Source organism: Pyrgilauda ruficollis, unplaced genomic scaffold (assembly GCF_017590135.1).
Source record: "Pyrgilauda ruficollis isolate IOZ18807 unplaced genomic scaffold, ASM1759013v1 scaffold23, whole genome shotgun sequence".
In the NCBI taxonomy this organism is placed as follows: domain Eukaryota; kingdom Metazoa; phylum Chordata; class Aves; order Passeriformes; family Passeridae; genus Pyrgilauda; species Pyrgilauda ruficollis.
In genome coordinates this window covers 2,477,258-2,491,478 of record NW_024522539.1, presented here as the reverse complement: position 1 = coordinate 2,491,478, position 14,221 = coordinate 2,477,258, and the positions used below count along the sequence as shown (strand labels likewise).

At 43.2% G+C, this 14,221-nt stretch overlaps 1 protein-coding gene across 1 annotated transcript in view; it reads right to left on the bottom strand.

The window, feature by feature from the left end:
• Window positions 1-262: 262 nt before the first annotated feature.
• The window catches only part of CERS3 (ceramide synthase 3), a 43,019-nt gene continuing 29,060 nt past the window's right edge, over window positions 263-14,221 (bottom strand). Inside the window, exon 11 of the mRNA XM_041469152.1 lies at window positions 263-3,722. Coding sequence (XP_041325086.1) covers window positions 3,591-3,722 — 132 coding nt within the window. The 3' untranslated portion in view covers window positions 263-3,590. The remainder of the gene's footprint in view (window positions 3,723-14,221) is intronic.

The window sequence follows — 14,221 nt, the reverse complement described above, 5'->3', positions numbered from 1 at the left end:
TGTTAATTGTTCAGAAAAACACAAGTTCATTTATAGACATTGCTGTTAGGTCTTGTGCAGATTGTGGGTCATCCAGCTTTTCCAGACAACAGAAAAACTTGGAAGAGTAAGGAATTATTTCCTGAAAACTAATGATGCTCCCACTGAAAAGCTTGGAGGGAATGGAAAGCAGAGAGGAGGACACTGCATGGAAGAGAAAACAAGGAAATCCTCACCTAGACACCTCTTTTTAAAAAATATTTATTTGTAGTGTGTATTTCAATTTACCACAGTCAGTGGTGTTAAGAACAAAAAAAAAAAAAAAAAGATAATTATACCAAATAACATGAATAGACAAAATGATTTCTGTGGAGTAAAGGAGATCTGTAAACCCAATCCAGAGCAGGCTGGTAAATCTAAGTATGACACAAGTATGGAGGAAGCAGAGTACACATGCACAGGAATACCTGAACTAAATCCAGAAAAATTAAACAGAACAGAAGAGTTTCCCCTGTGTCTTATGGACTAAGATTTGATTTTCAGTCTAGAGCTCTATCAGAAATATGTGGCACAGTCAAAGTGACACAGCAAAGCCAGATGCACAGTGTCAACTCATTGAACCAGGACACACTTTGTGAAATGGTAATAAGAAAATGTTAGAGTCTATCTGTGCTCCCAATACACACCTGCAGTTGTTCTGCACCTGCACTTTGAGACTCTTTGTACAACAAGGTTATAAAAATGTTGAATCATCATTGCATTGCATTGAATAGACTGAAAATCTTGAAGCACCATGACATAAATTTCTTTAGCAGAAATTGTGCCCCCATGACCTCAGCTTCTTGTTTCTGAGTTTCCATCAGTAAAAAGGGGGAAATTAAATGCACATAACTCCAGGAATTACCAACCTGATGTTAACAGAAGACACTCTGACAGCCCATTCCCACTTCTTTCTGTGCAGTGGGTATTTATTACCAGGACCTAGTGGTTTACATTCAGAATTTTTAGGTCTAATCCCCTTGGTTGTCCATGACAGTAATCCCTGGAAAGGGCCCTTCATGGCCTGCCTTCCACCCCCTCCCACTGCAATATTACTTAGTTGCTTACTGTGCCCAGACTTCACCTTCAGGATGTTACTTTCTTCCATATTCTTCTATACTCACCCAAAATTTGCCTCAAAGTTTTACATCTGAGTGTATTCATCTACCTTTTGTTCTTCCTCTAAGATCTCAGTTTCACATCAACTTAGAACAACAGTTCTTGCAATTAGATTGGATAACTGCAGTCCAAAATTCCTCCTAGGCAAGTCTCCAATAGAGTTAATTGGCTTCAGTGGGAGACTTGTCCTGAGTAGGAAAGGCAAAGTTTTGGCCTCAAGGAGACTATAAATTCCAGTTTAAAAATCAGTAGTTGTTCAGAGGCTCATTCCTGTGACAACATCATCCTTTGTGTTTCCTTTCCTAGTCATAGGAGGAAAGCTTCTGGCACCAAAATCAAATGATAATACCTTGGCCACCTCCCAAAACCCCGTTACATCTCGAAGAAAGCACGGCCGTCTCTCCCAAGAGAGTGTAAATCCTCCAAGACGCCGGATTTCCACGTTCTGTTAGGAAAGTGCTTTTCACGCAGGCAATAAACGGCCCCGATAACAACTGTGCCCCTGCCAAACTCTGCAGTTGCTTTACATGCTGCCATCAGTGCTTACACTCCCCATAGTCCCCCCTGCAGTACTTAAGGTGTTCTCATTGGTGCAGAAAGGGCACTGGTGGCCAAAGGCTGCTCACAGGGTTCTGCCCACTCAGCCCAAGTGGCACCACTGAAGTACAAGCACAAGGACAGGGGTCCTTTTCCACCACCACACATCTCCCTTCCTTCTCAGAAGCTGTAGGCCATGCTCCTTCCTCAGTGTAACTCCCTTTGTGGTAAAACATGCACATTTGGGTCCAAAATGGTCAAAATACAAGTAAAAATGTAGACACTGTAAAAAAAGCCTCTGTACCAAAGCCCTCCTACAGCTTCTTGTAACTGCATGAAACTGACTTCTTTCTTCATATCTGAGATCCCAAACATTTCCCATTCTTTCAATGCTTCAGTCACTGAATTACATGCCACTTGCCAAGGAAATCTTGGGAAAACAAGTCAGTCCTGTAACGCTTCCCGTAGGTCACCAATTCCTGCTGGAGGGGAACGGAGCCGTTCTGACCCGAGCACTCTGACTGAGGCTGCTCTAGGAGTGGTCCCCTGGCCTCCATCAAACTACTGGATTTAGCTCCCCAGATGATCTCAGCTACTGTAGAACCACATGCAGAGCCTCTCACCTCCCAAACTTATGACACAAATCCTTTATGACCCTGTGAGCTAATGCAGAGGGAAATGGGACTGGCACCACCCTGTTTACAAGGCCTGGGTTCTCCATGGAGAGCCCCAGGACTGAAAATGCTGCTGCAGCCCCCCTTGTGTTAGAACAGAAGTGCAAATTTAGGATAGAGGCACTTTGGGTAAGAGGAGCTGCTGCTCACTGGTTACAGCATAAACAGCTTGTGGCTGAAGTCACATACATCCAAGTTTGGGTCTAGATGATTTTATAAAAGAGCAGAGATGGAAATACAGATCCTGGTACCAAATGAACACAGTGACAGTGTGACATCCCGTGCCAGTCCCGTGCTCCCCAGTGCCCAGGTACCTGCAGTGAACACTCCAGAAGCACAAATCAGAACTTGGTGGCCTTGCTCCAGAGAAGGCAGCATCCAAAGCTGTGACACAAGGTCACAAGAAGGGAATGGATGAGAGTTGGTTTTAACTTTCTGGTCTGAAGATGAGTGAGGAGCAGAGGGTGTTTTTCCCAATTTCCATTTCCCCTTTTTCTCCCCTCTGCACCTTCTGTTCTAACACTGGGCCAAAATGACTGAAAGACATTTGAGAAGACTGGAGCTCAATGGAGAACTGGGGCTGAGTTTTGCTGCTTTAACAGTGACTTCCTTGACACAATATTTCAGCTATCTGTCACTTCAGAGAGAGACTATATTCCTACACTGAAGCCAACCCTTCACAGACAAGTAATTTGAATTCCTCCACGTTCACTTCCTCTGGCCTCCAGGAAATGAAATATAACTCAGAAAAATACTCGTTTTGATGAGGGTTTAAACTGAAAAGTAAAGACAAAATGCCAGTCACTGTACAGCACTATCAAATTTTTCCCACATTGAGTAATTCTGGTTGCTAATGGAGTTCACACTACCTACCTGCCACAAAACATCTGTGATTTACATTGTTTGATGAAATATATCTTATATCAGGTTGAAAAACAACATTAGAATCAGCGGGACACTAAATTACTTGACTCTCTTGAGCTTTGCCCTCATGGAGCACTGTCAGTCAGCATGTCCAAACATCTTTCCACACACTCCACAACGATTCTGAAAGTGGGTCATTAACACATTTTGTCATGTTATGCAATTTCTCCCTCCCCTCTAAACTGGGCTTTTTTCCAGGTCCAGTAGCCAACAATAAATCAATCACAGTCTCTCACAAGCCTTTTGACTTAAATCCTGTCCTGTAGGTTGGGCTAAAACCAGAGCAGGAATCACTGCAGGAGGTGAGGCAGGACAGGGCTAGTGGTGACTGCTGCTTAGGAGGTGTTTGCTTGACCCACTGCTGTTCTTGGTGCCACTCTTTGTGGACTCCTCTTCAATGTCTGTAAGAGAATCCTCCTCCTCTTCATCACTCCGATCATCTTTCAAGTCCTAGGGAGAAGAAAGCACTGTGAACATAGTTTACTGCCCCCCAGAAACACAGCCTGCCCCCGAAGTGGAGGCTGACATCCAAGGGGAGATCAATTAACAGCACTTTCACTTTGCAGAACCAAATGTTCTTTAGACAAAACTGCTTCCATGACCTCAGCCCAGCTACTTGACCTCTTCTGGTTCATTTCTGCTTTTCCCTGTAAAGTGTGACTATTAATCCCTGAGTGCTGTGGGATTAATTAACAGCTGTGAAGTGCAGGGAAGATGAAAAGAATATTGTTTAAAAGCTAAATATGATGAATACACTCATGCAAACACAGGAGCTGAGAGGCTGCCTGCTTCTGACAGGTGTAAACTAAACAGTGATGAGTTGTGCCAGCATCTCCTGGCACCAACTGTGCTCAAAGACACTTGCTGACCCTAAAATTCTCTTTCCTACTCAGTGGTAAACACAGCACCAACACTGGCACAGGGGAGGCTGTGTCTGTACAGCTGTTGTGCATCTTGGGTTTATCACCCTGCTAGGGAACTGCCTGGGAGGAGAATGGCTGCTCCAGGAGCAGAGATGGAAGGGGTCAGTGAGGCAGCCTGCCCTCAGGAAAATCCCTCCCCAGCTCCATAGGGACAGCTCCTAGCATTTGGCAATCATGCTTTATCCCAGTCAGTCAAAAATGGAAACAGTGAATGTTTCCACCACAGAGAGAAAAGTCATCACATCTACCCTGTGTTTCAGGGAGAGGTGAGACCATGCTGTGCTGTTTGTCATGGCACATAAAACACACCATTAGTTTCCTATTTCTCAACTCCTGCCATAACCCAAGGCCCTACAATGTGTTCAGAAGTTTGTTTCAAACAATTGAGGCTTCAGCATTAAACCCAAACACCCTTATTTTCCCTTCAGTGCAACAAGCTCACAAGAGCAGCACCTGCCTGGAAGACTTTCACACCAGTGGGTGACCTGCTCCACAGACTCAGGGCAGGATGCTCTAGTGAAAGATGTTGTACATCCAGAAAACACTTCCTTCTTCCTAATTCCTGAGAAGAGGCACCACTTTTTGTGTCTTTTTGTACTGCAGGATTCTGGGGCTTCTCCTCATGACAGAGCTCTGCCTCCCAAGCCTGTGCTGGAGCTGGCAGGAATTCAGCACAGACAATCCCCTGCCTGCACAGCCACACAGGGACCACTCCATTATGGATAAATCTGCTCTCATGTCATCCCTCTGCACCTCAGCTACACAGGCAGAGGCTGCTGGCTCTCCCTGTGGTGTGCCAAGGTCAGAGCAGTGATGCAGGGAGGAGAAACCAGGGTTGTTCCTGCCCCTCCTGTATCTGCTCCTGGAATGAACTAACAATTCCACTTCCTTAGCGTGCTGCTCTGAGGTCTTTCTTAAGCACCAAATTCATACAAAGAAAATAAATAACAGCCCAGTAATAACTCATCCAATTGCAATCTCATATCCCTTCATATATTACACTCATAGTAAAAAGTATAGGGCTAGAAAGCAAATTAAAGCCTGAGCTTTGGCTCATCACAAACTATAAACTTCCTGGAGATTTTCTTTTGCTTTTTCCCTAACAACTTACAAAGGGTATCAAAACAAACAAATCTTACTGTAAATACTGTAAAATAAACTTGGCATGCCATCAGTTAGAGAAAAGGCAAGACAGCCTTTCCCACACAATTTATAAGGTTCTGGCTCTTTCAGATCACCTCACTCCCTCCTGGTATTTTTGCCATTTGTATCTGCAGTAAAAGACAAATGCTGAGGGGGTGGGGGTGAAGATTGTTGCTTTTCTGCCACCAGAAATGTTTCAGAAAGAAAAGCAAACTAACCCTAAGCAGTGTCTGATGCCAAATCCACTGCACTCCCTGGAAGTGCTCTCACCTCCCTGAGGCTGCACTGTGGGCAGTGACAGGGAGCAGCACTTTGGGACTCCCTGGGAATAATGTCAGGGAAGTTTGTGGCATTTCATTTGGAGTCCCTCCTTGTGCTGCACACAAGTTCCTGGTGCTCAGGCATGTACTTAAGAACAGCTGGCAAACTGCTCTGCTTTGAATGATGGCCAGTTTGTGATATTGATTCCTGTTTCCTATAGGAATGAGCTGGCATTTCCAGCATGGAACTGGAAACTCAGATAGAGTTGGCTTCCCAGTTTTAATTCTGTCAAGCTGGATGCTCTGATTAAAGGCACTATATGTAGTAATTAAAAAACATGTCATGTTTTTTCCAGCCCAGTGTAAATCCTTGCCTTTGAGAGAACATCTTACAGATTTCAAAGCAGCAGAATTAAATGTCTTCATATTCTGAAGTAATCGCTGCAAATTTTCTTAGTTCTGAGAAAGAGTGTTACTTCTGAAATCCTGTTATTAATCAGGAAAAAATGCTGCTAAATTAAATCTAATTTTTATTAGATTTTAATAATAAACTTGCTTCCTGACCAAGAGCCTCTACAAATTCCTGCTTTAGGAGAGTCTGACCACTTTTGTCTGGCTTGTTTAAGTGACAGAACTTGAAATAGCAATAGCTTCATCTGTAACTGGAAATCCAAACAAACCTGTCTTTGCAAACTGTTTAACAGACCATTATAAATATATTAGGATATCCTAAGTGAAGTTTGTGTCTCTTAACTTTGACCTTCTAATAATAACAAAAGTTGTAACATTTGTAGGATTTTCCCCGCTTTAATACCAAGTTGTTTTCTCTGAGCCCCTCACATCATATATTATACTCATGTTTTCCAACTCAAAGGCTCTGCTCTGACTGTCCCTGAGCAGCAGCAGATGAATATACTATCAGGAACACAAGAGCTGGCAAACTGTAAATACCACAGCTGAGGCCATCATTAATACTCAGTGCTTTAGTTTAATGGCATCAACTGCATTTATTATACTTCAGCTGGTTTTGGGTAACAGACAAAATGGATGTGTACGTTTTCTGTTCTGGATGACTAACCAATTTAATCTTTCTAAATGGATGAATGGTTTCAAGGTTTATGAGAAGCAACACTAATGCTATAAAGTCTGCAAGAGAGCCATTTGTAGTGAAGCCAAAGCTACAAACTTTTATAATCTTTTTTTCCTTTTGTTTAACCCTTCCACCTGCTGCTCAGTCTGCCTCTCTTAGTTAAATGAACCGTATTTGTTAAGGTAGTTTTGGCTTCTTGCATTTCACTGCTGTTAGAACATGTATCATTGCAGTCATTAGCACCAGATGAACGGTAAAGGACCCTCTAAGCGACTTCATGGAAAAGAAGAGTTCTTGAAGTAAAGAGTCGAACAAAATTCTCTTGTAAGCAGAAAAATACTGCTCAAATCTCCATCTAAACTAGCAGAGAATTCACTCCCAATTGTACAAGTTTGTCTCTCAATAGAGCACTCAGAGATCACTTCCCTCCTGCCAAGCCCTTGGCCTGCACTGTGCTACAGCTGAGGAGAGCAGCAGAAGGACAGGGCTGTGCTGACAGCTGATGGAAGCGTTGCTTTCCTGTCCCCTGGGCTGGTGACACCATGGGGACCTCACTGCTGAAGTGGGGCTGGGCAGACACCACCCTCCCCTCCTGCCCCCCTTTACTGGGAATGTGGCATCTTTGTCCAGGGCACGCTGAGGTCACACTGCAGCCACGGCTCCATTTCTGCCACAGCAGGGTAGTTCAAATGAAGGTGTAAGAGCAGAGGGAAAGACAGTGCCAGGCAACATCAAAAGGCAAAAATAAATTGTAGCAATGTGGATTGATCCTACAAACAGAGAGGAAACCTCAGCAACTTGCCTCTGCTTTCTCAGAAAGGGAAGGGCCCTTGCTAGCAAATGCCAGTTCCCTGTGAGGGTGGGAGGTCTGGCACAGGGTGCCCAGAGCAGCTGTGGATGGATCTCTGGAAGGGTCCAAAGCCAGGCTGGACAGGCTTGGAGGAACCTGGGATAGTGGAAGGTGTCCCTGCCCATGGCAGGGGTGGGATGGGATGGGCTTTAAGGTCCTTTCCAACCCAAACCATTCCATGATTCCAACTGTGTCCATGTGAGTGGTGGGAGATGGTCCAGGCCTAACCCACCTGGTGGGATCAACACTGACTCCAAGCTTCTCAGCAGCATAAGATTTCAATTTGGCCCCAACTGGACAAGTCTAGAACCAGTTAATTTTTAGGGCTAAGCATAGTTTACACCCACACAGTTAACTGGATTTCTCCTACCAAGTACTCATGTATCAAAACAATTCAGAGCTGCTCCCAGAATTTTGTTTTCTGATCTGGTGAAATTTAGATTTCTGGACTTTCAAATACTTATTCTTAACATTTAGTTGAAATTTTCTGACTCTTAAATGTATCTTCTATTAAAATCAGAACCTTATACCTTAATTCTACCTTAAAAATATTTTCATTTAAACATCTGCAAACACATTGACTAGATCTTGATTTTTCAATGTAAAGACAGTAAATTCCACAGCACCTGCACATATGGAAACAGCTTGAAGTACAAAGATGAAAGCTATTAGTCAGGTCAGCAACCACTGCCTCAAATAAAAGAGATAATAAACAAGAGAGATTATAAAAAGTCACTCCAGATAGATAGAAGGGGGTACTTTTCTAACAAATAATACCATAAAGTTGATGGATCTCCGAGTTCAACATGTTGAATTCAACATCAATAATTCAACTCAGCTGACATGTGACTTAATAAGTCTTTACTTTCCTATTGAGACTAAGCAATATACATTTGGATTCAAGCAAACTCTTCTGTATTTCCAGCCTGGAAGATTTTATTGGAAAATATATTTCCCTTTTCAGCTCATACACACTAGGCAATATAAATAATGTTTATCTTCCACGGAAGATGCACAGTTGGACTCTGCTTTCTGCAGTTTTTAAATGAAGATGCAGACTCTTTAATTTAATTGTATTGGACATCTTGTGGCAAAAAGTCCTCTTATTTAATCCATCTCTTCTATATAATACCCATTCCCCAAGCTTTCCAGTGACAGTTTTCAGAGGGAACACAAAGAAGACTCGTAAAAAACAAATTAAAAGTTCCACTAATTCCACAATTATTGAAAAGAATAGCTTTATAAAACTAGATGTTGCTACTTGAACACGTCCCTGATTTTGACTGACGGGATAAATTTAACCCCAGGAAAACCTGACTGGTTGTGTCACTCAGCACAGCACACCTGGAACTGGGGCTGAGTGCCCTGAGTGTTGTGAAGAACCAAGCCATTGTTTGCAGCTAATCAGGCTCTGTGGCTGCTCAGAGTCTGCTGGCTGAGTTATTGAAATCACTGACTGAACCTCGCACCGCGGCCTGCGGGGCTTTACGATAATGTCAAAAGCCCAGGAGGTACCGAGTGACTCATAATGTCCCACTGCTTTTTGAATTATTCCAATTTTAAATCCACAGTTGGCAAAGAAACAAAGAACAATATAATAGGCATTTGATGCTGTTCTCTATAGTGAACTTTTTTTTACCCTAGGACAGAGCTTGCTTTAAGCCAAGGAGTTCAGTGGTATGAACTTTTATCAGAACATGCACTTTTACTCCTTAGAAATGCTGTTTTGGCTACAAAACAGCTGATCAGACACTCGTGCTGTTCTCAGTGAGGTATGATACTGTACTCAATTAATGTTTTGAAACAACACAGCTGCTTAGGAGTATCCCTGCAGAAGCCTTGCAGCACTGTGGACTGAGACCACAACACACAAGTGTGTGACAAGCACCTCTGTCCAGCAGGGACATTTCTCTACAGCCTTAGAGACCATTCCATTCCTGTTGTGATGTATCTAAACTTCACATCCATACTTAAACATCAACCTCATTGTCAGTCACATACCTAACAAGTAATGGTATTTTTCCTATATTCTTATTGCAATACCTAAAATCCAGCCAGTCCTCGTAACCACCCTGATATCAAGGCTGGGTGTGGAATACTTTCTGTGGTACCCAGTGAACAAAGTTTATGCAGTTTCCTTGCTGAGCCAAATGTACAGAGATGGGGACACCACTCTTCCTCCACTGGTTACAGAGGGACCCTGGAAATTGTGCTAGGCACAGCCTAAGTTACACAAGACAAATCCCAGCCTGGAGCTGCTGCACACCCATCCCTGCCAGCTCAGGCTGCTCTGTGCTTCCAGCTGAGGGGAACCTGCAGTCCTGTGCCTGATCAAAACTCACTACAATTCTGTTACAGGACACACTGCTCCTTTAAAGGATTTCTTCTCTTCTTGCCATATAATTATGATTATGGAGCACTCCTAGGTCCTCCTAGGGAAACATTTTCTTTAAATACAAGACAGAACAACTTTCTCAATTGATATTAACCTATCATTAACTAGCTTTATTTCAATCTTTTTTAAAATCGATTCACCAGATTGCAGTTCAGTAACTCCCTCTGAAAATATAAGAATTATTCACCTCATAACACAGCCACAATTCAAATCTCTGCAGAATATATTAAAAATAGTAAATGAAGGCATCAAAAGTTCTCTAAAGGCTTAGGGTTCTCTCTGTGAATTGATTTTTGGCAATTGAAAAAATAAATACATATGCACACTATTACACATATATAATTTTTATATAGGTGTATATATAAAACTAGCAAGAAATGGAACATTTCATAAAGATCCTGCTAGAAAATTAAAAGATACAAGCAGTTAAAATGAGAAGCCAGAAAATCTGTCAGCAAATGCCCTTCTGTGAACAGCAAGGTAAAGCAATTAATTTTAGAGCAAAAACTTTACCAACATTTGTCTTTCCTCTGAATTAGGAAGTTGCACATCAAAAGAACCATTTGGATGGGGGATTTACTAGAAGTGGAGCTGCCTTGTGCCAGGGAACACGCAGAGAGGGACGGGGGTGCTTGTTTGGCCAGATCCATTGCTGGTGAAAACTGACACAATCCCATTGAGCCGTGCTCATTCCTACCAGCTGAGAGCCTGGCCCTGCATCAGTCCTTGGGAATGGCCAGGCCAGGAAGCCTCAGCATTGCAGGCAGGCTTGGGCTGCTATTCTTAGAGGCACTGGTCATCTGCAGCTCCTACTGAAGTGAAACTCGGCAGCTTTAGAAAGAGCAGGTTTTTATTGCAGAGCTGTTCATGCCTCGGCCAACATGAGACAGGCAAAGGGAGCATCCACACCCCCAGTGTGCTGGACTCTGGCCTGGGGACTGAGGCTGCTCCTGCACAGTCCTGTGTGTGCACAGCAGGGCTCTGGAAGGGTACTTTGCCCCAGTGCTCCCACCCCAGCATACCTTCACCACCCATCTGTTGCAATCAAATGCTCACAGTTTATTTTCTGCAGTTTCTCACTAGTTCATTCCTCCACAATGGTCAGAACAGCCTTTGACCGAGGTTTTTGAAGATTTACCTGATTTTTATAGAATGTTCAAGTGAAAAATATTTTGGAATTATAGGCATTCTAAGCAGAGTTTATAAAACATAATTTTAAAAAATCCAGCAAAGAACATTGCTGCTGTATTGAAACCTGAGAAGTATATTTTAGTGTGTGGTGTAACATACAATCCACTAAGCATATAGAACACACCTCCCTGGAAGTCACTACTCAGCTGCTGACCCCATTCAGAATCTGGAGTAAATGTAAAGATTCAAACAGAAATCTGCCTTTTAACTCCCAGTGCCAGGAAAACTGGTTGAGGCCCCAGAGACCAAAGAGTGATCTTGGACTGGCACAGTGGAGAAGAACTGGTGGCTTTTCCTCTTCCACAGGCTCTGTTGGGCTGCACACTTTGACAATATCCATATCTGGGGGCAGCCTTCACTCCAGGGCTCCTCAGCTCCTCGCCTGTCACTGTAAATACCAGCCAGCAAACCTCAAACTCCCCTATGCTCCTTCTGCCCGCCTCCCACCCTCCTCCCTTGGATCAATTTGGCAGCATCAAGTGAGACATGTAGCCAGGCTTTGAGTTTAACTAGATTGCTGCAGCAGAATGGGAAATATGCAGATGAAAGGAAGTCATAACAGGAAGTAATTTCCCTTTACTAGGGCACAAACCTCCACACTGCTGACCTGGCTGGCTAACTCCAGGCTATTAAACAGCTCATGTCCCCAGGGCAATCATTTTAACCAACTGGGAAGGCTCCCAGATTGACTGGTTTTCATGTCTAAGAGGGAAAGCTTTCATTTGGCCTATTTTGTTCCCCCAGTAAGCTATCCTCATGAGAAAATCTGCTATAAATATTCATCTGTTGAGAACCAACAAATTCATCTTCTCCACAACCTGTTTTCCTCTAAAATGGAGAAAAATCAACCCCTGCTAATCTAGTTCAATCTGTTTTATGTTTGTGCTAACCCTCCACTGAGAGAGCTCAAACTCCAAAGCAGAACTGGCCCTTCCCAGTCTAGAAGGGAATAACAAAATATCCAGGAAAAGCTTCTCCACAACGTCCCAGTAATAAAAATGTAACTCACAAAATTATCATTATCCTCTAGACTGTATTGCTGCTTTTAAAACAGCCACTTGGAATTAAGGCAAGTGCACCTCTAGGTCTGTTTTACCAGCACCTCAACAACCACCAGGCAGCACAGGCCTGACAAAACACACAAGAAAACAAAATCTTATGTGCCACTAGCTTAGGAAATAAAGCCTGTCCTGTGTTTAACTCCTGTAGTATGGCAATTTTCTAAAGGAAATGACTCCTCACTGAATGTGCTAATTCTCATTAAATTTCAGTTTGTTTGATGCCAGCAGATCAAGCATTAAAAAAAGTAAGAGGAAAACTGCTGCAGTAGAAAAATGACGGCTGGGAACAGCAGAAGTATCATAAGCACTTCACAGCTCTCATTTCAACCCAAAATAGTATTTTTTTATAATTTTCAGTTTTCCCTACTCTGTTTTTAGTCATTCTTTGAACACTAAGTCTCACTGTTGCCTTGGGAATTTGGGCCAAATAAGGAATGAACAAACCATGGACAAGGATACGCCCAAGCAGTCTTTAAAAAGCTTACCAAGTCCAAAATGCCAAAGGAATATTGAACATGGAGAGGTTTTTAAAGAGTGACAAGTCCAAAATGCTGATCTACAGCAGTGCAGGGTCTTTTCTTCTTCAGGAAGAGGAAAGAACCACAGTGAATCCAAGGAAACTGCTGCTGACGACTCCTAAATAACAGCAGCCATTAGTGAGCAGCTCACTGCCTTCATTGAAGGTGGTCTGATGGTGGCAAAACAATTACAAGAGCAGGAAAACCTATTCCTGGACACATTACAGTCTGTTAGAAACCTGCCATTACCCTCCACTGATGGACTTTGCATCAGCCCTGAAGTATCTGAGACATGTGGACATCATGCCCATTTCCTACAACTTACACATTTTTCAAGATTTAAAGCACCATAGTCTCAAAACCTTAACTCAGTGTGTAATGGGTTTAACATATATTTTACATCTTAATTTGCCATAATAATGTGGCTATAAGCTGCTGCCATTCACTCCCTTTTTCTGACCTTGGAAATAAAATGTTTAATCTCCACGGGATTTTCCTGGCGAGATGTTTTAAATCAGTGCATATGTACATACTTCTCTATATGCTTTTTCAATTTTCCTAAAATATTCTCATATGTGCAGACATGATGACTAGACATGTTTCAGTGGTGCTTGAAACTTGATACAAGTGGGTAATTTAACCATGTAATTGAACAATATTACAGAAACATACGGAGTTTCCTAGCAACAAAAGACCTTGGACATCAAGATGGCAGCCAGCAGCTAACATTGCAATTGCCTGACCTAACTTGAAAAGAAATTACACTGAAGAATGTCCTCCTTCCTCCCAAAGCAGAACTGGTACATGGCTACAGGTCTGACCTCGAAGGGCTTTGCTTACAGGCCTTACTCATACACATGGTCACAAATGTCCCATGAGAAAGGACATTTAGGGAACACTTCTGTTTTCCAGAGTGAAGAATAATGGTTTTGAAAAAAACTCTGAACCCTCAAGTTTACCACTATGGAAAATAAAAAGCTTCCTAATGTGAAGTAGCTGATTACAGCTGAGCTTGTGGATGGAGAACTCCCTGTTCTTAGGGAATTCCCAGAGCACCAAGGGAAAGGTGGCACAAGTCCCCTGAGCCTGGAGGCCACCAGTGCTGCTCTGTGCCACCAGTCCCTGGGCCAGAGAGTCCCATGGCTGGGAAAACAGGACACAGAGGGATGGCAGAAGATCATCTCCCTTCCCTCCTTTTCCCTCACTTTCATCCATCTCTCCCTGCAGTATTTGGGAGGAAGAAAACCACAAGATTTTCAGTCCAAGCTCTCTTTTGCTGAAGCAGGTCAGTTGGCTGAGCAGTCATCCCTGAGGGCTGAGGGCAACTGTCCCCTCTGCTGGTGCAGGGGGGAGGTGACAGCTGAGATTAAGAGCTTCTGACCAGCCACTCTCAATCAAAAGCCATCTTGTCTGCAGGGGCAAGAGGAAAGCTCAGAAGAAGCCACCAGGCTCCACTCGAGGTTGCAGTGACCCCAAAACTCCAGGACTGAAGCACAAGAGGGCACTGAAAAACTTCCT